General features: G+C 49.1%; 1 protein-coding gene across 3 annotated transcripts in view; it reads left to right on the top strand.

Annotated features, from left to right (window-relative positions):
• Positions 1-23,318, top strand: part of BTBD11 (BTB domain containing 11) — a 299,357-nt gene that overhangs the window by 218,793 nt on the left and 57,246 nt on the right. For all 3 annotated transcript variants that reach the window (XM_046013680.1, XM_046013681.1, XM_046013679.1), the window contains exon 4: positions 3,192-3,344. In XM_046013680.1, coding sequence (XP_045869636.1) covers positions 3,192-3,344 — 153 coding nt within the window. The remainder of the gene's footprint in view (positions 1-3,191; positions 3,345-23,318) is intronic.

The following is a 23,318-nucleotide window of genomic DNA, read 5'->3' as shown; positions in this document are numbered from 1 at the left end:
TGCTGGCAAAGAATTCATGAGCTTATAAACTATTGAAGTCAGGGTGATGAAGAGAAGGCGGCGTTGAAAGGAGAACAGGTACACAGAAATTTCCAGAAGAGGCTTAGAATCCTGGGGCTCGAGGTTTCTTTTTCTGGTGCTCACTAGCTGTCTTGGTTCAGCTGTGGACCTGAAGGCAGCAGGGCCTCGTCCTCTCCTCTTCAGTCTCCCTCAGCTGGCAGCACGCCCTGGGCCTCAGCACCTCAGGAAGACATGGCAGCTGAAGGGCGTTGCATGGGAGAGACGCAATCCCCCAGGGTCTGGGAGCTGGGGGCTGCGCTTCAGGGGCACTGGGCAAAGGAAAGGCAGGACGGGGTGGCAGGAACCGCCTCTGACGAGGAGAGTTCTCCCAGAGGAGAGTTCTCTGAGCACTCGGGGCTGGTTTCTAGGTGATGGAGACATGGTGACAAAAATAAGTCTTGCTCACCTGAGACAGTAGAATCCAATTCAATTTCAAGTCAGCGTGTGTTTATTGAGTGCCTGATTCAGTTTAGGTGATGGAGAGAATGAGAGAATGAGGACGACAGCCCAAGCAGCAGGCTGACTTGGCCAGAAATTCCCTGGGAGGCTGCCCTGCAGGTCCGAGGGGCCAGAAAACTCGATTGCATCCATTTCACCTAATAGGAAATTGGCAAATCTGAGTCTTGTGAACAAATATTTATTAAGTGCTTCCAGCCTGCCAGGCCTGTCCTGGGGTTGGGGCGGATCAGTGAACCTAGCAGATCCAGGTCTGCTCCGATGGACTTTCCATTCTACTGGGGCATCAGCAAGGCCAGTGGGTAAAGCCAGTGGGCGGGGGGGGGGGGGGGGGGGGTCCGCCATGGGAGGGGTCCACACCAGGAGAAATGTTTAGGGTAAGGTAGGATTTGCACTGTGGTTTGAAGGTTAAGTAGGATGTGGATTTTTAAAGGGCTGGGGGCCTCACAGACGGGGTACTGAGCTGCGTGGCCAGGAATGAAAATGGGGTGCCTGCAAAGGTCTGTGACCAGATCAGCAGGCTCTACTGGGGTAACAGGTGCATGCCGGTAAAGTGCATGCTGGGAAGTTAGACAAGGGAATGTCGGGATCACATGGGGTTATGGCGCGCAACCTATGTACTCAAACATTTTGGATCCGACTCCCAGCTCTCGTACTTAATAACCTTGTGATCCAGGCATGCCACTTAACCTCCATAAACTTCATTCTCCTGATCTAGAAAATAGGCATAATCCTAAGTAGCTCGTGTGTTGGTCCCAAGCATTTAGATGAGATCATGAGTAAACTTAATTGAGATGAATGTAAAAGGCTTATTTAGCTGTTGAATATTAACATTGGAGAAACAGCTCACTCTCTAGGCAGACCAGAACTCACCGCTACAAACTTGGTGGGGAGCTTGTGACGGCTGCATACTGTGGGGGGTTGCTGCTGCCTGGTCAACCCTCCCTTTGCCACCCTCGGTCCACCCCACAGCAGCCATGCGGGACGGAATGGTGGCACTGGGGTCAAGGTGAGGCCAGAGACGTGCCTAAGACACATTTGCATGACCTGGCCTCCTTCAGTTTTGCACCCGAGGCACCCCACTTGCCTCACCCTGGCAGGGGCTCTGCTAAATCTTGGAAACATTTTTTGCTCTACACAGTGCATTTCTCAAAGTGTGTTCCTTGGTCTACTTAAATCAGTATCCTAGGGGCCGCTTCTTAAAATTATATTCGTGGGGGGGGCGCCTGAGTGGCTCAGTGGGTTAAAGACTCTGCCTTCATCCCTAGGTCCTGGGATCGAGTCCCCATTGGGCTATCTGCTCGGCGGGGAGCCTGCCTCCCCCCTCTCTCTGCCTGCCTCTCTGCCTGCTTGTGATCTCTGTCTGTCAAATAAATAAATAAAATCTTTTAAAAAAAATTATATTCATGGACCAGACACAATCGGCATCTCTGGAGACAAGGTCAGGGGTCAGCATTTTAAAACACACACACACACACACACACACACACACACACACGGGATGCCCAGGCCCTCTACCCATACAGTGCTTTAGGACAGAAGTTCTGAGAGCAGCCCCAGACCAGCAGCATCAGCACTGCCCAGGAACTCACGAGAAACGCAGATTCTTGTCCACCTTTCCCATAGACTCTAACAGACCATCTGGGGCTGGGGCCCAGCAACCTCATGTTAACAAGCCCTCCTGATCGTTCCCATTCACACGCAATTCACACGCGGGAGGTTTTAAAAACTACCAAGATCCAGACCCCTCCTAGATGAATTCAATCGGAATTCCTTCAGAAGCTTTCCCACCAACCCATTAATCCTAATGGAAGGACAGAGTAGATAATGATCACTGGAAGAAACAGGAAGTTGGCTCAAATGTATGAGATTGCAAAGTGTATAGCTGAGCCTTGGGCATTGTCTCAGTTAATTCTTGCAAACAAGCTGTCCCCTGCTGTGGTCTCATTAGGCTGTGGAGAACCTGAGGCTCCCAGAGCTTCAGGGGTGTGGCTAGCCCCCCCCCCACCCCAACCCGCACCTCCTCTCCCCAACAAGGGCAGTTTTGCTGGCCTTGACTGGGCATCCGTGTGGCCTGGATCTCCGGGAAGGTTGCCTGTCCACTTGGCCCTGTGCAGCTCTCCCAGGTGCTAAAAACTAGCCTGTTGGCAGCCCAGTGCTCAGGCAGAGCAGGGGCTGGGAGAGCTCCACAAAGGGAGCGTGGGGAGACAGGAAGGAAGAGTTGGAGGACACCTTAGGGTTGGGCCCAGAATGGGGAGCCCCAAGGACTCATCACCCCAGGCGTTTGTTGGGATTTTCACTAAGGCCGGCCCCAGTGCTTGGTGCTTTAAATGAGCCATCTCCTGTGTGTTCACATGATCTCCAAGGGAGATAACCCTCCCAGGATCGTTGCACGGTATCCCAGCTTTGCAGATGAGGAAACCGAGGCCCAAAGACTCTGGAGAGCCTGCACCGGGGTCACCAGTGGGGTCACCGGTGCGATCAGGATGTCTCCAACGGCTCTCCCACCCCTCGGGAAATCAAAGGCAGGGTCCCCGGGGGGAAGGGGGGCTGAGAGGGTTGGGGAAGTGGGTGATGGGGTCGCGGGACGGGGGTGGGACCGGCGAGGAGGGGGTGGGGCTGACGGCAGCCCCCGCCACCCAGCCGCCCTAACTCTCTCGGGTACTCCCGCGCAGGCCCTTCCTCGTGCTGCCGCCTCTGATGGAGTGGATCCGGGTGGCCGTGGCGCACGCCGGCCACCGCCGCAGCTTCTCCATGGACAGCGACGACGTCCGCCAGGCGGCCCGGCTGCTGCTGCCCGGCGTGGACTGCGAGCCCCGCCAGCTCAGGTAGGGCCGGGCCGGGGCGCAGCGAGCCAGGGGCGCCCTCCCCGGGGAGTGGGACGGCCGCGCGCAGGCAGGGCTCCGGGCTGTGGGCACCCCTCCCCCGCCCGCCAGCCAGAGCCCCGCCCCGCGCTTGGCGCCCTGCCAACCGTGCGGGCTGGGCTGGTAGTAGGGACAGACCCGGGCTTGACAAGCCGCGGGTCCCTGCACTTGCAGGGACGGGGAAGGACAGGAGCAAGGCTGCGTGGGAATGCGCCGGTTCCCCGACTGACCAGATAACCGACTGCTTCTTTCTGTTTGCCTCCTTTCTACTCTCATTCTGCTCCCCTCCCTCCCTCCTCCTCCCCTGTCTCCACAAGAAGGAAATGCGGGTCCTGCTGTAGTTTCTGACAACACCTTGCAGGGGAACAGTTGCTGGCTGGCTCAGAGCACGCCTCTGCTTTGTCGCCTACATGGGGCTGGGGTGGCTCTCTTTCCTAGGTCTGTATTCTCATCTCCCCTCCCCCAGGCTAGGAATTCTTCTTGGACCCCTCAGGGACCCCATGCACGGCTTTCACCCAAAGCAAAAGAAATGCAGTTGCTCCCTTGGCTGAATCAAAACCGGTCTAAATGCAACAAGCAGGAAGCTGGGGGCTGTATGTGCCTGTAGGTGCGCTGTGCTGACTCTGCTGTCTTTCGGGGATCGTGGTCACCATTTCCTTTCTTTATGTCCCAGCTTTGTTGAAATGCAATTGACGTATGACATTGTGCACGTTTTAGGTGTACAAGGTACTTATTTGATACATTTAAATATTGCACAATGACGACCATCAAAACATTAGCTCACACCTCCCTCCTGTCACACAGTGACCATTTCTTTTTTGTGGGCAGAACATTAAAGACCCACTCTCTTAGCACCTTTCAGGTGTGTAGGATACCATATTTTTAGCTATGATCACTGTGCTGCACATGAGATCCCCAGAACTTAAATTTATCTTATAATAGAAAGCGTGTACCCTTGGACCAACATCTCCCCTTGTCCCCACCCCCCGGCCCTGGCAACCACCGTTCTACTCTCGGTTTCTCGGAGCTTGATGTAGATTCCACATAGAAGTGAAAGCACCCGGTGTTTGTCTCTCTCTGTCTGCCTTATTACACTTAGCATAATGCCCTCAGGGCCATCCACGCTGTTGCTAAAGGTAGAGTTTCCTCTCGTGGCTGAATAATATTCCATTATGCACATACAGTTTTTTTTTCACATCTCCTTTATCCATTCCTCCATGAACAGACACTCAGGTTGTTTCCATATCTTGACTATGGGGACTCACGCTACAGTCGAACATGGAGGTTGCAGGATTTGAAATCCTTTTTTCATTTCCTTTGGAGATAAACCCAGAAGTGGGATTACTGGATCATAGGGTAGTTCTATTTTATTTATTTATTTATTTTTTTTTTTGAGGAACTTTCATACTGTGGTCTATGGTGGAATGGTGACTGTGCCAATATACACTTCCACCAGGAGTATGCAAGGGTTCCCTTTTCTCCATATCCTCGCCAACCCTTGTTATTTCTTAGCTTTTTGTGGAAAGTTATTCTAACAGGTGTGAGGCCATAGCTCCTGTGGGTTTGATCGGCATTCCTCAGCATCTGGAGTTTCTCAACAGTTTGGGGGGTGGGGGTCATTCAGTTTGTGAGGTCTCTGAGTTCCTTGAATGCCCCTATCCCTGGGTGTGATACTTCTGAGCTGTTTGGGGGGTCTGTATCCCCGAGTGTGAGGTCTCTGAATTGCTGAGAAGTCTGTGTCATAATCTGTTGGCAGGTCTGTGCTCACACGTGGAGCTGTCTGGTACTTGAGGGACTGTGTCCCAGGTTTGAAGTCTCCCAGCTGTTTCGTGTCGCCTGTGCAGAGTTGGAAGACCCTAGGTTCCTTGTGGGTTCTGCCTGGTGGTTCTGTCTGAACTCAGAGTACAAGCCCTCTGAGCAGTTGAAAGGCTCTGAATCAGCGTGTGAAGTCTATCAGCTGGTCAGAGTCTTTGTTCTTGGGGACGCTGAACTGGCTAGCTGCTTCCCAGGATGGGAGGTCTCTGGCTGTTTGGGGGTTTGTATTCTTGGTGTATGGTGTTCAAGAGAGTTTTGGATATGTACCCAAAATAGGTCTGTCCACAGGCCTCTGCTCTGTTTCTGTATCTATCTTCAGATTGTGAGGTTCTAGAAGTATTTGGGGAGTCTGTAGTCAGAGTATCACATTCTGAACTTGGGTGTCTGTGTTCAGTGGAGTGAACCCCTTGAGCCATTTGTGGATTTGTTTGTTTATTTTTTATTTATTTATTTGACAGACAGAGATCACAAGTAGGCAGAGAGGCAGGCAGAGAGAGAGGAAGGGAAGTAGGCTCCCTGATGAGCAGAGAGCCCAACACGGGGATCGATCCCAGGATCCCAGGATCAGGACCTGAGCTGAAGGCAGAGGCTTTAACCCACTGAGCCACCCAGGCGCTTGTGTTCTATGTGAAATGTCACCACCAGAAGTCTTGTTACCATCTGTAACCTTAAAAGTTAATAAGCATTACTGAACATAGGATACCGTATTTTGGGCCCTTCAGGGACCCCATGAGCTTGAGCTGTTTGTAAATCTGCATTTACAAGGGTGTGAACATGTCTGGAATATGAGAGCTCAGGGAAGTCTGGGCATCTGTGTCCAAGGTTTTAGTTGTCTAAGCAGTTTGAGAGTCCTTGTCGCAGAGTTTGAGATCTCCAAGTTGTTAAATGTTTCATGTCTATCTGTTATTGGGGATTTGTGCTGACAAGTGGGGTTTCTGAACTTTTTTGGTGATCTGTGTTTCAAGATATGAGTCTAAAGTATGTACAGAACTCACACAACTCAATAACTAAAAACTAAACAATCTGATTACAAAATGGGCAGAGGATCTGAATAGACATTTCCCCAAAGAAGACACGCCAATGGCCAACAAGCACGTGAAGAGATGTCCAGCATCACTTGTCATCAAGAAAATGTGAGTCAAAACCACAGAGATCACCTCACACCTGTCAGAACGACTGTTAGCAAAAAGACAAGAGAACAAGTGTTAGCAAGGATGCGGGAAGGGGGAACGCTCATGCACTGTTGGTGGGAATGCAAACTGGTGCAGCCCCTGTGGAAATTCCTCAGAAAGTTAAAAATAGAACTACCTTAGATGGAACAGCAGTTCCACCTGAAGAAAACAAACACACTAATTAGAAAAGATACATGTACTCCTGTGTTTATTGCACATTGTTTACAATGACTATGATATGGACACACCCGGTGTCTATTGATGGATGAATGAATAAAGAAGATATGGTGTATATATTATATATATATATATATATATATATATATATATAGTATATATACACAGTAAAATACTACTTAGTCATCAAAACCAATGAAATCTTGCTTTTTACAACACAGATAAACCTTGAGGGAATGAAATAAGTCAGACAGAGAAAGACAAATACCGCATGATTTCACTTATATATGGTATCTTAAAAAATCAAAGCAACAACAACAAAACTCAGACTCATGGATACAAAGAACAGATTGGTGGTTGCCAGCGGCGTGGGGCATAGGGGAGTGGGCCAAATGGGCGAAGGGGATTAGGAAGTACAGACTTCTAGTTGTAAAATAAGTAAGTCATGGTCACCTGGGTGGCTCAGTGGGTTGGGCGACTACCTTCGGCTCAGGTCATGGTCCTGGGGTCCTGGGATCAAGTCCCACATCGGGCTCCCTGCTCAGCAGGGAGTCTGCCTCTCCCGCTGACCTCATGCTCTCTCATTCTCATTCTCTCTCTCTCAAATTAATTAAATTTTTAATAAAAATAAAATAAAATAAGTAAGTCATGAGGATGGGGAATATATTCAGTAATGCTTATTAACTTGTAAGGTGACAGATGGTAACAAGACTTCTGGTGGCAACCATTTCACAATGTATATAGGTGTCACGCTATTGGGCACTTCTAAAACTAATATAATCCTGTACATCAATTATGGCTCGATAAGTAAAAATAGATTTTTAAGACACCTTAGGACAAATGCTTCAAAGATTTAAGAGGCCTCACACGCTAAACTGCTAGAGATATTTCAGACTCAAACTTGGAAACCCACACCCTGGATGAGTTTAGAGACCTCACACCTTGAACCCCAGATGCTGGAGATGCAAACCTAGAACACAGACCCTCAAAGAGTTAGAGACTTTACTGAACACACACTGTGGACGACTTCAGACTCGCACGTAATCACCATTTTCAAATCCCTTCATCTAGCCCAGTCATGTGACCAGACTGCAGAGATTTCCACCCTTCCAGGATCTGATTGGAGTCTGTAAGGAAATGGAGGGTTTGTAGCATAAAACAGAGCCCCCTGAAGACCCAGAGGTGCCCTTCAGCCAGGAAACACACAGGGGCTGATCTAAGTCATTGCTTGCCATATGTTAGGCTACTTGAAGTGCTTTACACAGATGAATTAATAACTAATATTTCCCAAATCTTATGGAAGTAGATACTTTATTATGCCCACTTTATAGGTAAGGAAACTGAGGCACAGATAGGTTAAGTAACATGCCTGAGGTCATAGAACTAGTGAGTGATGAAGCCAGGCTATGGACTCAGATGGCCCACAGTCCTAACCACTGAGTTGTACTCTCCTTGGGTTTCTGTCCAGGCAGTCTAGGTAGGTTCTACCTGCACTGCCGTCCCTCATGCCTTGCCATCTGGAATAACAGCATGCCTTGGGGAGAGGCTAAGGAGCATTTACTGAGCACCTACTATGTGCCAGTTATCGATTACAACAGGAGATTTACATCTTGAATCTGAGCTGCTTGAATCTGAGCCCAGCTCGAATCTGAGCTGGCCTCGAGGCTCCAGCTCTTCTCTTTGCAACAGTCCTGAGTCTGCTGGGTGGCGGGAAACTAAGATGTCTCCTTAACTGTGGCTGCCGAGCATTCCCTGTTTGCCATGCTCTGAGGAGACTCCATAGCGTAAAGGTTAGGAGACTGGGCTCCAGAGTCCCATTGTCTAGATCCAAATCAACACCACCACAGTTAATTAACTGTGTGTCTTTGGGCAAGCTAGTTATCCTCTCTGGACCTCTTGTTTCTCAACCTGTAACATTGCCATTATGAAAGCAGCCGCCCTCAGAGTTTGGTGCAGACACAAAGTGGGCCCAAGACCATGAGACACCTGCACAGACCAGGCCTGAAAGGAAGAAAGTGCTCACGACATGGTCAGTATTAACTAACATTGCTCCCATACCTCTTCTTTCCCTGAAATAACAATGGAGACTTTCAGCTATGTATTACTTTATAATTCTTTTTTTTTTAAGATTGCATTTATTTAATTGAGAGAGAGAGAGAGAACAAACAGTGGGGGTTGGTGCAAAGGGAAGCAGAGAAGCAGACTCCCCATTGAGCAGGGAGCCTGATGCAGGGCTCGATCCCCAGACCCAAGGATCATGACCTGAAGGGAAGGCAGGCACTTAATCCACCGAGCCATACAAGTTCCCCATATTGCTTTATAATTCTTAAAGGCTTTTAAGGTTTTCTCATGTGAACCTCAAAAGAGATACTGTTGTCATCCAGGAAAGTAGTGCCGTCCCAATTTACAAAGGAAGAAATCAAGGCCCAGCAAGATGAGGTAACTCTCTCAGCATCACACAGTTACTAAGTGACAGGGTTAGGAGCCAGATATCAGACCCAGACACCCAGAGATAAAATTTTTCTGGTTCCCCAACACTAGACCTGGACTCAGTCCTCTTCGAAGATTCTAGCAACCCTCTTTGAGATTATTCTTTTCCTTCTTGCAATGCTGTACACGGAGCATGAACTTCCTAGAGCCGGTGTCCATCTCCATGCCCCAAGTCCAGCACGGAGCTCTTACTAGCACACAGAATGTGAGTGAGATGCCCTGGGCAGGCCAGAATGCACAGGTGCAGAGCAGGGAGACAAAGGAAGGCAGTTCTGTTCCGTCTCCAGGCTATTTTTAGTCCTTTAGCTCTCAATTCTTGACGCTTTTGTCTCCAGAACCATGACTGGTGTGTAGAAGACATATTCATTGACTGGCCCAGCTAAGTGCTCAAGTTTGGAAATCCTTTTTGAAGAGAAAAAGAAAATACAGTATTTCATTAGCTTTCCTTAATAGTAAGCGTAAGACTCAGAAATTCCATGAACTAGACTAAATTAAGTACACGAAGGAGGCACCTATTTAAAAAAAAAAAAAAAAAAAGAGTATTTTTCAGTCTAGGCAACAGGCAGACCCATCTGTACATCTGCTCTCCCACCTCATTTCATGTGACCTGAAGGAGGAAGTGCTGTCTCCAGTCTGCAGAAAGATTGGCTCATTCAGATATCCAAAAAATAGGTATTGGACTCCTCCTCTGTGCCTGGTACTCAGTCTTCATGGCGTGCCGTCCCCAGCAATTGTGCAAGGCAGGCTTGGTTATCCCATTTTACAGATGGGAAGGCTGAGGCTCACTGAGGCTGTGGAAATGGTCTGAGGTCACACAGCTACTGTGAGGCAGGTGCATTCTAGAATAGAGAACTTGGGGAGTGGAGATAACAGCATGGTCTCCTTGTCACCCTCCCTTTTCCCCTCCCAGACATCATTCTTCCCAGTTTCCAGGGAGGCTCCTCGTTCTGAGCCCCAGGCACAGCGGAGGGAGCTCGCCTCTCTCAGTAAACAGCCCTAGAAAAGGGCAGGTCCTTGGATGTTCTAACCAGTTCAGGAACTTGGGATCTTGGTGTTGGCGGCTAGAGTGCCGTGACGATTAGCACATATAATTACCTACCAGCTGGCTGAGCTGTCCTGGTGGGAGGCAGCCTGGATACCAGCTGGGACAGAGCCACCCGAGTCAAGGATTCTCAGGTCTGCTTCTAGCGCAGCCATTGATCTTCAGAGTGACCTTGGCCAAATGCAGCCAGAGCACTTTTGTCTTTATTCAGCTACTGATAAAGGCTCACACTGGGATGGGGTTTGTTCAAAAGGAACACCCTTCGATGCCACCGCAGTGTGGGAGCTGACAGGATGACCCATTTGTTCTTTCTTAATTAAAGTATCAGATAATCTAAACCTGGGACGTTCAGCCTTCTCTTTCTTTTCTTGTCCCTCTCCTTTGGGAGGTGGGAGAGGGGGTCCAGACAGAATAAAGGAAAGAACAAATAATACATCCTGGCAGTGTTTGTACATTTTCTTATTAATGATTGGTCTTGAAACATTTTAGAAATACAAAGACTAAATGCTGTTTATTTTCCCATATTTCTAAGAGGCAATTTTTCTGCTCCGGAGTGGAGCTGTATTAAAATAATGGTGATAAGGCATGTTCTCAAATCCAAACCTGGCCGATAAACAGCACCTAGCAACAGGATTTGGGGGTTGTCCGAACCCTGAGCTTGCTACCATTAATAGTTACTCTTTTTGCAAGGAGTACCAGATTCTGAGCTGTCCCAGAATGGGTATGTTCGGGAGTGGTACGGTGCAGAGGGTGTCAGAATGGGATACCAGGGTTGTTTTGTTCTTTTCTTCACTCTTTTGTTGTGTTTATTGAGCACCTACTAGATGCCAGACCCCCCTCTAGATGCTCTCGTCTGGGTCTGCTGCTTTGTAACAGGTGACCTTGGACAAGTCACTTCACCCACCTCATGGGATGAGATTCATTCCCTGTAAAGATGCGGTAACAGCTGCTTCACGCGCTGGGGACCCCCAGAAGGGAGTCGAGTATGAATTTAATGAATTGCACCAGAGCTTGACCTATTTTAACCCTTCTGGGGTCTCCGGGCCACCTTTAGAGGTTAACAGGCTTTGTCATTTGTCCAGTTTGGGTCAAACTGGGTTCTAAGGTGAAGGTTGTGCCCCAAGAGTACCTGTCCTAACATTCTGGTGCCTCCCACCCAGCCCTGTAATGACAGCTGGAAGTTTGGGTTCGTTTACCAAACACATGTGGGATGCTACTGGTTGGCCAGACCCCATGGGGGCATAGGGACACCATATCAGCGCCACAGCATCTGGTGGTCACCGAGTCACCGAGGAGACAGACCTCGTGCTGTGGGAGCTATTGGCCCTCATTCCTATAAGAGGATCAGCCGGATGAGGGGAGTTCTGACTGTTGGTGTCAGAAGGAGAGAGGCTCTCCATCGTCCTCCCCACATCTGTATGGAGCCAGGCCTTGTTCTGGGCTCAGAGAGGACAGAGACCCCAGGACTGAGGCACCACTAGGAAGACACGGACAATAAACAATAGTACAAATGGGTAAGATGATTTCACGGAGTCCGAGTGCTACAAAGAAAGTGAACGGTGTGGGGCACATAGGAATTGAAGAGGTGCTTGGAGAACATCTTGGGCTCCGGAGGGGAAAGACAGTGTGACAAGGTACACTGGCATCACGGGCAGAGGACACTGGAGGAAGGGGGGAGGGGATCTGGAGTCACATTCAGGCCAGCATTCCCCTAGGTCACCTCCACATCGACCCCTGAATCCAGACCTGGGGCCTCCCCGTTCTCTCCCTCGGAAGGTCACCTGTGGAAGCGGAGCTCCTGGGCCCTGGCGTGGCTCCGTGGGCCCTGGAAGGCTCCCCTGCCTCTCCCGGAGTCGGGAGCCACTCTCTCTTCTTCCTTGGAATGCCCTTGTCCTTGCCCAGCTCCGGAAAATTCCTGTAGCTCCCCGCGGCCTCTTGGGCTGGGCTGGCCTGAAAGCACAGCCCCAGGACGCCAGCCCCCTCCTCACCACGAGTGGACAGGAAGTCCATGCTGCAGGCCCCAGGGTGACCCCAGCAAAGCCCCAGCCACCCCCCCCCTCCCCCCCCCCACTGAGGCCCATTCACTAGTGCCTCCTGGAATTCAGAAAAGCGCTCTCTCGTGATCCCAGGAGAGTCATTGTGGGGCTCCGATGTCCTCCCCTAACGGTGTCAGGGATAGGCCTCAAAGCCTGCTCCGGGAGCTGCTGCCCACCAGGCAGTCCTGGGCTCAGCAGGCGCGTACCCAGCACCTACGGCGTCCACCCAGGGGGCCAGGGGGCAGAGTAGACGGAACTCCCAAGTAATTACCGGAAAATGTGGTCACTCTTCTAACATCAGGCAGGCAAGACCGGGCCCCGGAGCGCTGGATAGGCAGGAGGCAGCCTTTGATGTGCGTGCTGCAGGCTGAGGCCGAGACACTGAAGAGAGGAGAGGAAGGGAAGTCAGTCCACACAGAGGGAACCACGGAACGCCTCCAGGTGGGAGCGTGTGTCGGAGGAAACGAGCAATTCAGACCGTGGGAGCATCCCGGGTCTGAGCCGCCTCCTGGGGGCCAGGCCCTGGACCAGGCATGGGATGTGGGGCTGAGCTCTATGTGTGGGGGGGCTTCCACACGGAATTCTGACTGTGTGTGCAGGAGGTGGGAGCCATCGCAGACTCTGAAGCTGGGAGAGGACATCAGATTTGTATTTTATTTCATTTTCTTTTTAAGATTTATTTATTTTAGAGGGAGAGCAAGAGAGAATGCCTTGGAGGGAGGGGTAGGGGAGAGAAAGAGAGAGAGAGAGAATCTCAAACAGACACCATGCTGTGCGTGTAACCCAAGGCGGGGCTCCATTTCAGGACCCTACGATCATGATCTGAGCCGAGATCACGAGTCAGATGCTTAACCCACTGAGCCACCCGGGTGCCCCCAGATTTGTATTGGAGAAAGAGGGGCTGGTGGCCGTGTGGATGATGGGCTGAGGCAGGCGGGGGTGGGCCGGGGGTCCAGACGCTGTTGCAGGAACCCAGGGGAGAGAAGCTATAGCTAGACTGGCGGGGGAGGGGCGTGGACAGACACACAGCGAAGGTGGAAGGGGCAGGACTCGGTAACCCCTCCAGGGTGAGGGAATGAGGGGTGTTAGGCGTGACCCTGGCAGCAGGGGAAGGAGGAGTACTGGGGAGTCAGTGTTTCCTGGGGACAGAGGTCTGGTTTGGGAAGATGAAGAAGTTCCTGGGAGAAGCGACCGTGACCATGGCAGGAAACTGGGAACATACTCAGTGCTACGGAACAACACCTTTAAAAATGTTTGAAATGGTAAATCTGTGTTGCATATACTTTACCAGAATTTCTTTTTAATGGCCGTGTCACCAAGTGAAAAAGACCACACAGGACAGTGTATAAGGTGTCAGCTTCGTGTGACGAATGCATGTATATTTGCCATCTGTGTTCGGCTGTCTCTGGATGGGGAGATATGAAACCGCTACCCAGGGTGGTGTCGGTACCCGAGGAGGGGATTGGAAAACAGGGTGTATGGGTTTCCTGTGGCTGCCATGGACAGAATGGCTTAGAACAACACACGCAATGGTCTCACAGTTCTGGAGGCCAGAAGTCCAAAATCAGGGTGTCGACAGGGCTGTGCTCCTTCCAGATCCTCTGGGGGAGGATCCTGCTTGCCTCTTCTGGCTTCTAGAAGCCCTGGCTGTTCCTTGGCCTGTGATAGCATCACCCCAATCTCTGCCTCCTCCTCACGTGGCCTTTCTTCTCTCTGTATCTCCAACCACATTTTCATCTGCTTATGGGGACACCAGTCCTATTGGATTGCGACCCACCTCTTAACTTGATTACATCCAGAAAGACCCTGTTTCCAAAGTGACATTCACAGGTAAGGGGGTGGGCGGCTAGGATGTCAACATATTAATGGGGAACATAATTCAACCCATCCCATGGGGGGAACAGAGATGGGAGGGAAACTCACTTGAATGTTGGATTTTGTAGCATGAAGTACCAATTCCCCTCACCAGATTTTTACAGCATGAAGTCACTCTGGGGTTTCTGTCTTGGGAGAGTGTGTAGCTAGGGATGCTCTTAACAAATACGGGGCAAGGACAATGTGGGATACGTAAGAGTAGGTTCTGTTGTGAAAATGCCCAAGGCAAGTTGCCACGCCAGCTGGCTGTTCACTGAAATGGGAGAGTCTGGCTTTTTCCCCAAACCAGCCTGCTCAGGGGTCAGGTGCACTCCCCGAGCTTCTAATAGGGAGGAAGCTGAGCACAGTGCCTCGGAGTGTAGGCCCTACAGGCTGACTGCTCGAGTTCCAGTCCTGGCTTGACCACTTACTGTCTGTGTGACCTTAGACAAGTTGCTCACCTTTCTGGGCCTCAGTTTCTGTATCTGCAAAATGGGGAATTTCCCACCTCATAAGGTTGTGGGAAGGATCAAATAAAATAATATCCATTTATGGGGCAGCGCCTGAGTGGCTCAGTTGGTTAAACATCCAACTCTTGATTTCCGCTCAGGTTATGATCTCAGGGTCGTGAGATCGAGCCCTGAGTCTGGGTCCATGCTTAGTGTGGAGTCTGCTTATTCCTTTCCCTCTCCCCTCTGCCCCTCACCCACTTATGCTCTCTCTTCCTCCCTCTCTCTCTCCAAAATAAGTAAATAAAATCTTTAAAAAAACTAAATATATATTATTAGGACAACGTGGCATATAAACCATGTAGCACGCCTGTGTCATAGTAAATGCATATTAAATATTAGTGATTATGCTTATTCCACCACTCAGGTCCAAGAAGGTCTGCTTCTCCTTGTTGCCAAAAACAATAGCCTCAGCTTCCTCCGAGAGAGAGAGGAGATGAGTATCTTGACGAGATGTGGTAGGATCCCACTGGGGACATGGTTTTTAGCCCAGACTGAGGCCGGGCGAGTTTCCACCCTTCCCCCCCCTCCACTGCTGAGGCAGCCACCCCAGCATGCAGCAAGAGAATCAACCTGGACAGCCAGCTGGGGGCCCTCTCCCCACCCCAGTGACAGGCAAGAGTTTTGAAGGCCATCACTGGCTAGAGTGCCCCAGTACCCCACGTCCTCAAAGCAGTCACACGCCCGTCACCGCGACATTGACGACCGTGAGTGGGGTCACTAGAGGGAAGAGGTAGCAGAAGGAAAGGAGGGTGTATGTGGACAAAGGTCCATATGGCTCCTGGTTGGCAGGGCCTTGTCTCAGGTGAACAAGAAGTTAGGGAAGAGGTTAGGGGGCATAGAATATTCCAGAAGAAAGGATCATGCAGCATGGACTGAGACAGCTGGCTTATTTATCTTGTTAGAGCTGGGGCAGAAATCGGATACACCTGAATTCTGGGACACCACAGAGCCTGGCGCATAGCTGGGTCTGGTAGGTATTTGTAGAAGGAAGGGAGGGAGAGAGGGGAGTTGAGTTACTAGGTATGTTGTTGGGACTAAACGTCAACAGACTAAGACTTTTCCTGGATTAAAGCAGATGCAAAGAGGCTTCATCATGGAGACGTGGGTAGACACGGGAGAGTCTGGTGTCTCGAAGAGAGGTCTCAACTATGGAGGCCTTTGGGGGAGACGCTGGCAGATGAGTACCCACCCATGTCTCGGGGGCAGGTGAGAGTGCCCCAGGGGAGGGACTGATGCAGAGGAATCACCATGACATGAAAGGAGAAAGGCCCTAGGTCGGAGAAGAGCCTGAAGAAGGTGAGGCGGTGGGCGCGGAGGGAACCCAGGCGGAGAGGGACCACCAGAACCCCAGGCTGCGGCCCCGGCACCCTGGAAAGAACTGCATTGTCTGCAGCAGCGCTCTCTATGCCTCGGCGTGGGTGGAAACCATATTGCAGGCGACAGACAGTTTGCTAACACTTGGCATTTGTTCTGAAGCTTTCAGAGGGCTGAAAGCAAAACAGAAACACACTGGATGCTCGCAGCAACACGGAGAACTACGTCTTCAGTGGCATTCGGGGCTTGCTTCCAAACTGGAGCTTCTGACCGAGCTGGCAGCGTGAGGGTGTGTGTCTGCCATTTGGGATTTAGCTTGCAGGGAACAGGGACTTTCCTTTTTTCTTATTTTTTAGACTTCTTTTGGGGGGGCCTCCCCTTGAGTTTGTTAAATTTCTGCCCAGGGTGCTTTTTTACTTTCCTGCCAACAAATCTCTCAAACTCTAGTTTAAAAAATTATTTATAGGGGTGCCTGGGTGGCTCAGTGGATTAAGCCTCTGCCTTCGGCTCAGGTCATGGTCCCAGGGTCCTGGGATCGAGCCCCGCATCAGGGTTTCTGCTCAGCGGGAAGCCTGCTTCCTCCTCTCTCTCTCTCTCTGCCTGCCTCTCCAACTACTTGAGATCTCTGTCTATCAAATAAATAAATAAAATCTTTTAAAAAATTAATTAATAAAATAAAATATTATTTATACAGGAACAGTATCTTTCCTTTGCAATCAGTCAGGCAACCAGTACTTTTTACAGAGGTATGTGCTTGGTACAAAGTACTTAGTACAAAGCCATGACAACAAAGGGGCTCCCCAAAGGGGCTCCTAACAAGGAAGGAGCAGGTTCCCTCCTTCCGCATGTCTGTAGTCTTCACAGAGGGCCGTGTGTGTGCGCCATTTTTCTAGAAAACTTCTCTTTCATCAGCTCATGTAAGTTGCTCTCCGAAATGTTAAGAACCCCCAGACTCAATGATCTCCAGAGATCTCCTTCCTAGCCCTGAAGATTATTCCGTCTTGTGGCCTGACGTTAGATGGACAGATGGGAATGAGATGTTTACCTGTGGGGGAAACTGAGGCACATAAAAATGGAAAGAAATACGTGGAGCGTCAACTCGTGGCCACTCCCGGATCTTAGCAGCTGGTAGAGGGAACTAACGATGGAGAACCTGCCTGGGCCAGACACCATCCTGGCTGCTTCTCACACTCTGCTCCATTCAGCTCTACGAAAGGGCCTTGTTTTCCCTGGCACACCGAGAACACCAGGGCTCTGGGAGGTTAGGAGGTCCCACCATCGCGTGTAGAATGTGTCCCCTCTTGGATTCGAACCAAGTCTGTCTCTGCCAAAGGATTATCTCCAGTCAGAGAATCAATATGGGGAAATGTGAAAGTCACTTTGAATGAGGCCCCCAGATTCGTCTTCAAAGGCTCAGCTTCTGGCCTTAGTTCCTCTTAGAAATTTGGGGGCACAGTCGCCTCTTACACCAACCCAACAGACTCAGTGCAGACCGTTGTCAAAGATCCTTGTGAAGACTTAATGTGGAAATATTCTACGAACTGGCTGAGAAATGTACAGGAAGGACTCAGCCTCACGAGTCGTCCTGAAATGCTTTCCAAACCACACCCGGGTATGCCTTTCCCACCCATCGGACCAAGCAAAAAAGCTACAGTGTGATGACCCCAGATTTGAGCAAAGGTGTAGAAAGGGGAGATCGCCTCTGTACCACCATGCAGCACTCCGAATCCACGTTCTTTTTTTTTTTTTTAAGATTTTATTTATTATTTGACAGACAGAGATAGCAAGTAGTCAGAGAGACAGGCAGAGAGAGAGCAGGGTTGAGGGGGAAGCAGGCTCCCTGCTGAGCAGAGCCTGATGCAGGGCTCAAACCCAGGACCCTGGGATCATGACCTGAGCTGAAGACAGAGGCTTAATTCACTGAGCCACCCAGGTGCACCCCCCCACACATTCAATCCACTTTCAAGTAAACTTGAAAACGCGTTATTCCACTCTTCAATCTATTCCCAAGAGAAACTCCTCCATATGGAAATAAGGAAGCATATACAAAGATGTTCATTCTGTATTTATAATAGCAAAATAAAGAAAAAAGAAAAGAAACAAGCTGTCTGCAAGACCAGGAATGAATAAAGGTTCGTTCAATAGAAAACCAGACAGCAAGGAAAAGAAATGAACCAGATCTACATGTTATTACACAGCCAAAACCCCAGAAATGTAATACTGTGTACAAAAAGAGAAAGGAAAAAAAAAAGGCAAATCGAGGCAGGATTTTGTATAGTGTGCTAACATTTACATAATGCTTACCAGCGTGCAAAATGGTTTGTGTATTATCAGGAATTGAGTAAAAGTAGTGAAATGTATGAAACATGCATAAGGATGATAAACGTCAAAGAGAGGAGAGACGGTGATCTCAGGAAGATAGATGACATGATCGAATCAGGAAGGGTGTGTGGTACTTAATGATGCTTTGTTTTTTTCCGTTGGGTTGGGTGGTGAGCACATTGGTGTCATTGTATTACCTTTTCATTTTATGTGTGCCCTAAATTAATTTATTAACAGTAAGAGTTACTTAGCCAGTGTTCGCAACAGCATATTTAGAAGGCCAGTTCTGGGATGTTAACAAGCATGATTTTTTTTTTGAAAGTGGCAAGTAACCCAATAAATTTGGGGAACACTGGCCTAAATAAAAATCAAATAGGGTTTTAAAAAACTTACAGGGCTTTTAACATCCTTGGTTTCTTGTAAGTCCCAAAGAGAAGGTTATCCTAGTTAAACACTTGACCAGACAGCAAAGGTTGGCGAGCTAGAGCTGTCTGCCTCCTGTTTTTTGTTTTTTGTTTTTAAAGACTTTATTTATTTACTTGACAGACAGAGATCACAAGTAGGCAGAGAGGCAGGCAGAGAGAGAGGAAAGGAAGCAGGCTCCCTGCTGAGCCAAGAGCCTGACTTGGGGCTCGATCCCAGGACCCTGGGATTATGAACTGAGCGGAAGGCAGAGGCTTAACCCACTGAGCCATTCAAGCGCCCCTGCCTCCTGTTTTTATGAATGAAATTTCCTGGACCACCAGCCATACCTATTTGCTTATTACAGTCTACGGCTGCTTTCACACTTTGCTTTCACATGTGGCAGAGTTGAGTAGTAATAAGAGACCTTATGGCCCACAAAGCCTAAAATATTTGCTAGTCAGTCTTTTGCAGAAAACATTTGTGCACCCATCGTAGAGCATTTTATGGGACCAGTGTCACTGGGAGTGTTGGAATTGTCCCATCCGAGCTTTGCCCTTATACCACAGTAACTGGTGTGTGTATTTATGAAAACTAGTATCTAGGAGACCCTTTGTTCTTTCTAGATTCCTTGGCAGATGGTGTGTGTACTTTTCTCTTTGACTCTCCAGCACCCAAACCAATAACTCAGCACTTCCTGTGTGCTTCCCTGAATTGGTTTTCATTTAAAAACCCACTTGGAGAATGGCTTCATTAGGATACAGAGTCCTTAGCTATAACACACCTATAAAATGCCTGTGCTTTGGATTACACAGGAGTTGGAAATTCTCCCACATACAACAACAGTCCAGGTGTGATCAGTGGGGGGCTGTTAGGGCAATGCCACGCCAAGGACCCAGGCACCTTCCCTCTTGTTGCTCTGCCTTCCATAGATGAGTCCTTTCTTTGTGTGGCCTGATATGGCTGAGCCCACCCACCAGGACTTCCTTGCTTTAATGGGAAGAGGGAAAGGAGAAGGATCAAGCAGACCCCAGAGACTGCCCACGTCACTTCCCTTCCTTCCTGTTGATCAGTGCTCAGTCATGTGGCCACGTCTAATTGCCAGTGAAACCAGGGGAATGTCAGCTTTCTCTGGGCAGCCGTGTGCCCAGCTAAGAATTCAGGTCCGACAACAATACATGGAGGAAATAAAGGACTCTCTAGAGGACAATAACCAGCCTCTGCCAAAAAGGGATACATGCAGGGCTTGCCAAAATTAGGGGTGACTTTTCTCTGAAGGATAGGTCTCATTTTTGACTCTTTTAAAATAAGCCATGATGCCAAAACAAGAGATGGGTGATGATGCCTCATTAGTTTCTACTCAAAAGAACGTGACAGCACATTCAGAAATGAGCACACTAGTTTCATTCTCCTGAGTGTTTATAGCCCTTGCATTTGAGAGAGATCTTTTTTCACATATTTGAACAGACCCACAATGTCTGTTTTGTGGGGAGGCAAACACAGTGGGTTTTGCCACTAACTGGCCATTGGCTTCTGAGGAGGAGGAAGGTTCCAGGCCCCATGGGATCTCTCACAAGACAGAAAAAATGAGCTGGGAGGAGGACGTGGAATCATACTTTCTTTACCTTCTCTGAGGCAGGTTAATGAGCCGGCCCTTCTCTGTACTTCAATAGCAGCATTACACAGCAACGAGACACAATTTTTGGACAAAGATTTCTCCTAGGAACTTTGCACCATTACATGTCTCATTTGCTACGATAATACAATTTTTTTTTTTTTCTTAAAAAGGTGCATGGGAAAAAAAAGGTGCACAGAGATCTTGGTGTGACTTACTTCAGCACAAAAGAGTCTCAAGGTGTTCATCTTTTTGCTACCCTAAAGAAAAGAAACAACTCATCAGCTGGGGGCCTAGAAGCCTACAAAAGGGAATTTGACTTTTTGGGAAAACATGTTGAGGAGGGGGTTCCGGGGGCTGGTATCCAAGTCAGGCCTGTCGTCCTCTGAATTGTCATTTCACGATTCATTTCTGAAGGCACCATTTTATGGTCACGCTTACAGAATCCTGTAATGGAGACTTCTTGATCTATATGAGGTGATGCAAAAAAAATGTTATTACCCTCCACCAGGATTTCTCAACCTCAGCTTTCTCAGCTGTGGACATTTGGGGCTGGATTATTATTGGGGGAAAGGAAGGGGGGTGCTGTGCTCTGCAGGCTCTCAACAGCATCTGTCTACCTACCAGACACCAGCAGCCCGTCCTTAGCTGTGACCACCCTGGCTGTCTCCAGATTTTTGCCAGGTGCCCCTGGGTGACAGAGGCACCCAGTTTGAGAATCGCTGCTCTACACACGTCTAAAGGTATCCATAGAGAGACTTGCCAAATGACCTTAGAGGAAGACACGAGTTCTGCTCCTTGATACATCGGGGACCCCTTCCAATTAGTTAACACTTCTGACCTTAGGAAGGTTAGGAGCTGGCCCCAGTGCCCTTGCTCGTGTTCAGCACTGACCTTCTGGGATTCTGCAAGCCAGAAGCGGCTTAGTGGGACTCGTGAGTGCAGGAGGACTTGAAAGAAAGCGAGACACGGGAAGAGGATCTGAGGTGAGGACACCGTGTGTGCAGGCAAGAAAGCAGTAAGAAGACGTGTGTGTGGCCTGGGCAGCGGGCCTCATTGGCTGAAATGGTGAGAAAGAAGAAATGGTTGGGTGAATGAGGAGCTCTCAGGAGGCACAGTTGCAAGAGGGCCTCGAGTTTGAGGCCCGTGAGTGGGAATTTATGTTTCTTTGGCCCCCTTCCCAGGATGTGGCATCTAGTAGTGAACTAGGCAGCATCTGAATAGCATCTGGTAGTGAACACGGAAGACCTTCAGTAGCACAGACAGGCAGTGGGGTAGGGGTAGGGCGGGAGGAGCAGGGCTCCAGCAACAGCCTGCCTGCTTCCAATCTCTGTCCTACCATCTGCTGGCTCTGGACCTGGGTGAGTTTCTTAGTCTCTCTGGGCTAAGATACAGATAAATTCTGAAAGATGCAGATAAATTCTGCAGGGTTAAAGTAAGGATTCTATAAGACCATATGTGTGAATGACTGTATGTGTATGTACATATATGTTACATGTATATAGACATGCATACTCCATCCCATAATCATTCACAGGTGTGTGTAGGATATATTTATATCCGAGTGTGTATATATATGCACAATTAAAATAGTTCCTGGCACACAAGAAATGCTTTGTGAAAAAAAGAAAAAAAATGCTTTATGTGTTTGCTATTATTATTATCATTATTATTTGGAAACCAATAAAATATTTTGAGTATGGAGGCACTTAATAGGTGTATCACACATAATAGGTGATCAGAATGAATTAATGAAGAATTCTTCTTTTTATTACTTTTTTAAAAATATTTTTTATTAACATATAATGTATTATTCGCCCCAGGGGTACAGGTCTGTGAATCTCCAGGTTTACACACTTCACAGCACTCACCATAGCACACACCCTCCCCAATGTCCATAACCCCCCCTCTCCCTACCCCTCCTCCCCCCAGCAACCCTCAGTTTGTTTTATGAGATTAAGAGTCTCTTATGGTTTGTCTCCCTCCCGTAATGAAGAATTCTTAACATATTAGTTCCTTAATATCTCTCTGTGCGTCTAGAACTTACCACATTCATCCTTCGCTAGTCCAGGGTCCCAACTCAGAGGCCCAGGGACAAGCAAAGAACACACGAGTGGACCCAGCATGACAGAAGACAACAGAGAGGACTGGGCACAGGGGTACCCCCACATGAAAGTTATTTGCAGCCTGTTTTCAAACCATGTGTCAGCCAGCAACATAGGTCTTAGGACTGCCCTGGCCTAGAGTTTGCCCCTCAGCACCCAAGCCCTGCACATCTCCCTGCTCCCCGAAGTTCTCCTCCAGTCAGACCTCCTGCACCTCACAGCAAGAACAGAATGTGGCTTTCTTCTTTGGCTCTTTGAGAATCACTGAGCTGCTTTGTGATAAAAGTGTCAACCAGCAAATTCTTGGCCTTGTCCCCTCCGCCTCCCCAGGCTGACCTCATCCAGGTGCCCGATAAACTGAGAAGCTAGAGCCGGGGATAGCAGGGAGCATCAGCAGGCCTGATGCACCCCTCAGGACACCCCCCACCCCCCGCCAAGGCAGCCTGGCAGCCACAGACACACTGAGAGCACAGTCTTGCTTTTGTCCTGTGGGTCACCAGATCCTTATAAACAAAACCCAGGAACCGACTCTCCTACGTACCCTATAGGAATACATCCCCTGCCTTGGACCTGTAGACACTCGTATTCTTTTTTTTTTTTTTTTTTAATATTTTATTTATTTGACAGAGAGAAATCACAACTAGGCAGAGAGGCAGGCAGAGAGAGAGGAGGAAGCAGGCTCCCTGCAGAGCAGAGAGCCCGATGCGGGGCTCGATCCCAGGACCCTGAGATCATGACCTGAGCCGAAGGCAGAGGCTTTAACCCACTGAGCCACCCAGGCACCCCAAGACACTCGTATTCTTATCTAGAGACACAGAAATTAGGAAATGGGAAGAAGCAGCCAAATCTGACCCTTTCACTTCAAGGAAATGTCTATTTCTGTTCTGAGGCATTAGGAGAGTAGCCCTAACGGGCAGTTACTTTCTTAGCTCCTGTGTAAGTTAGATGACAAGAGCATCTCCAAGTATGGAGATTTAACTAAAATAGATGTTTATTTCTCCGCTGTGTAATAGTTCAGCCAGGGCAGGCCGATGGGGCAGCTCTGCTCCACGAGAGCCCTTGAAGACCCCAACCCTTCCGTC

This window comes from Meles meles, chromosome 7 (genome assembly GCF_922984935.1).
Source record: "Meles meles chromosome 7, mMelMel3.1 paternal haplotype, whole genome shotgun sequence".
Taxonomy (NCBI): domain Eukaryota; kingdom Metazoa; phylum Chordata; class Mammalia; order Carnivora; family Mustelidae; genus Meles; species Meles meles.
The sequence above is the reverse complement of the archived record's forward strand: the minus strand, read 5'-3'. Positions and strand labels throughout refer to the sequence as shown.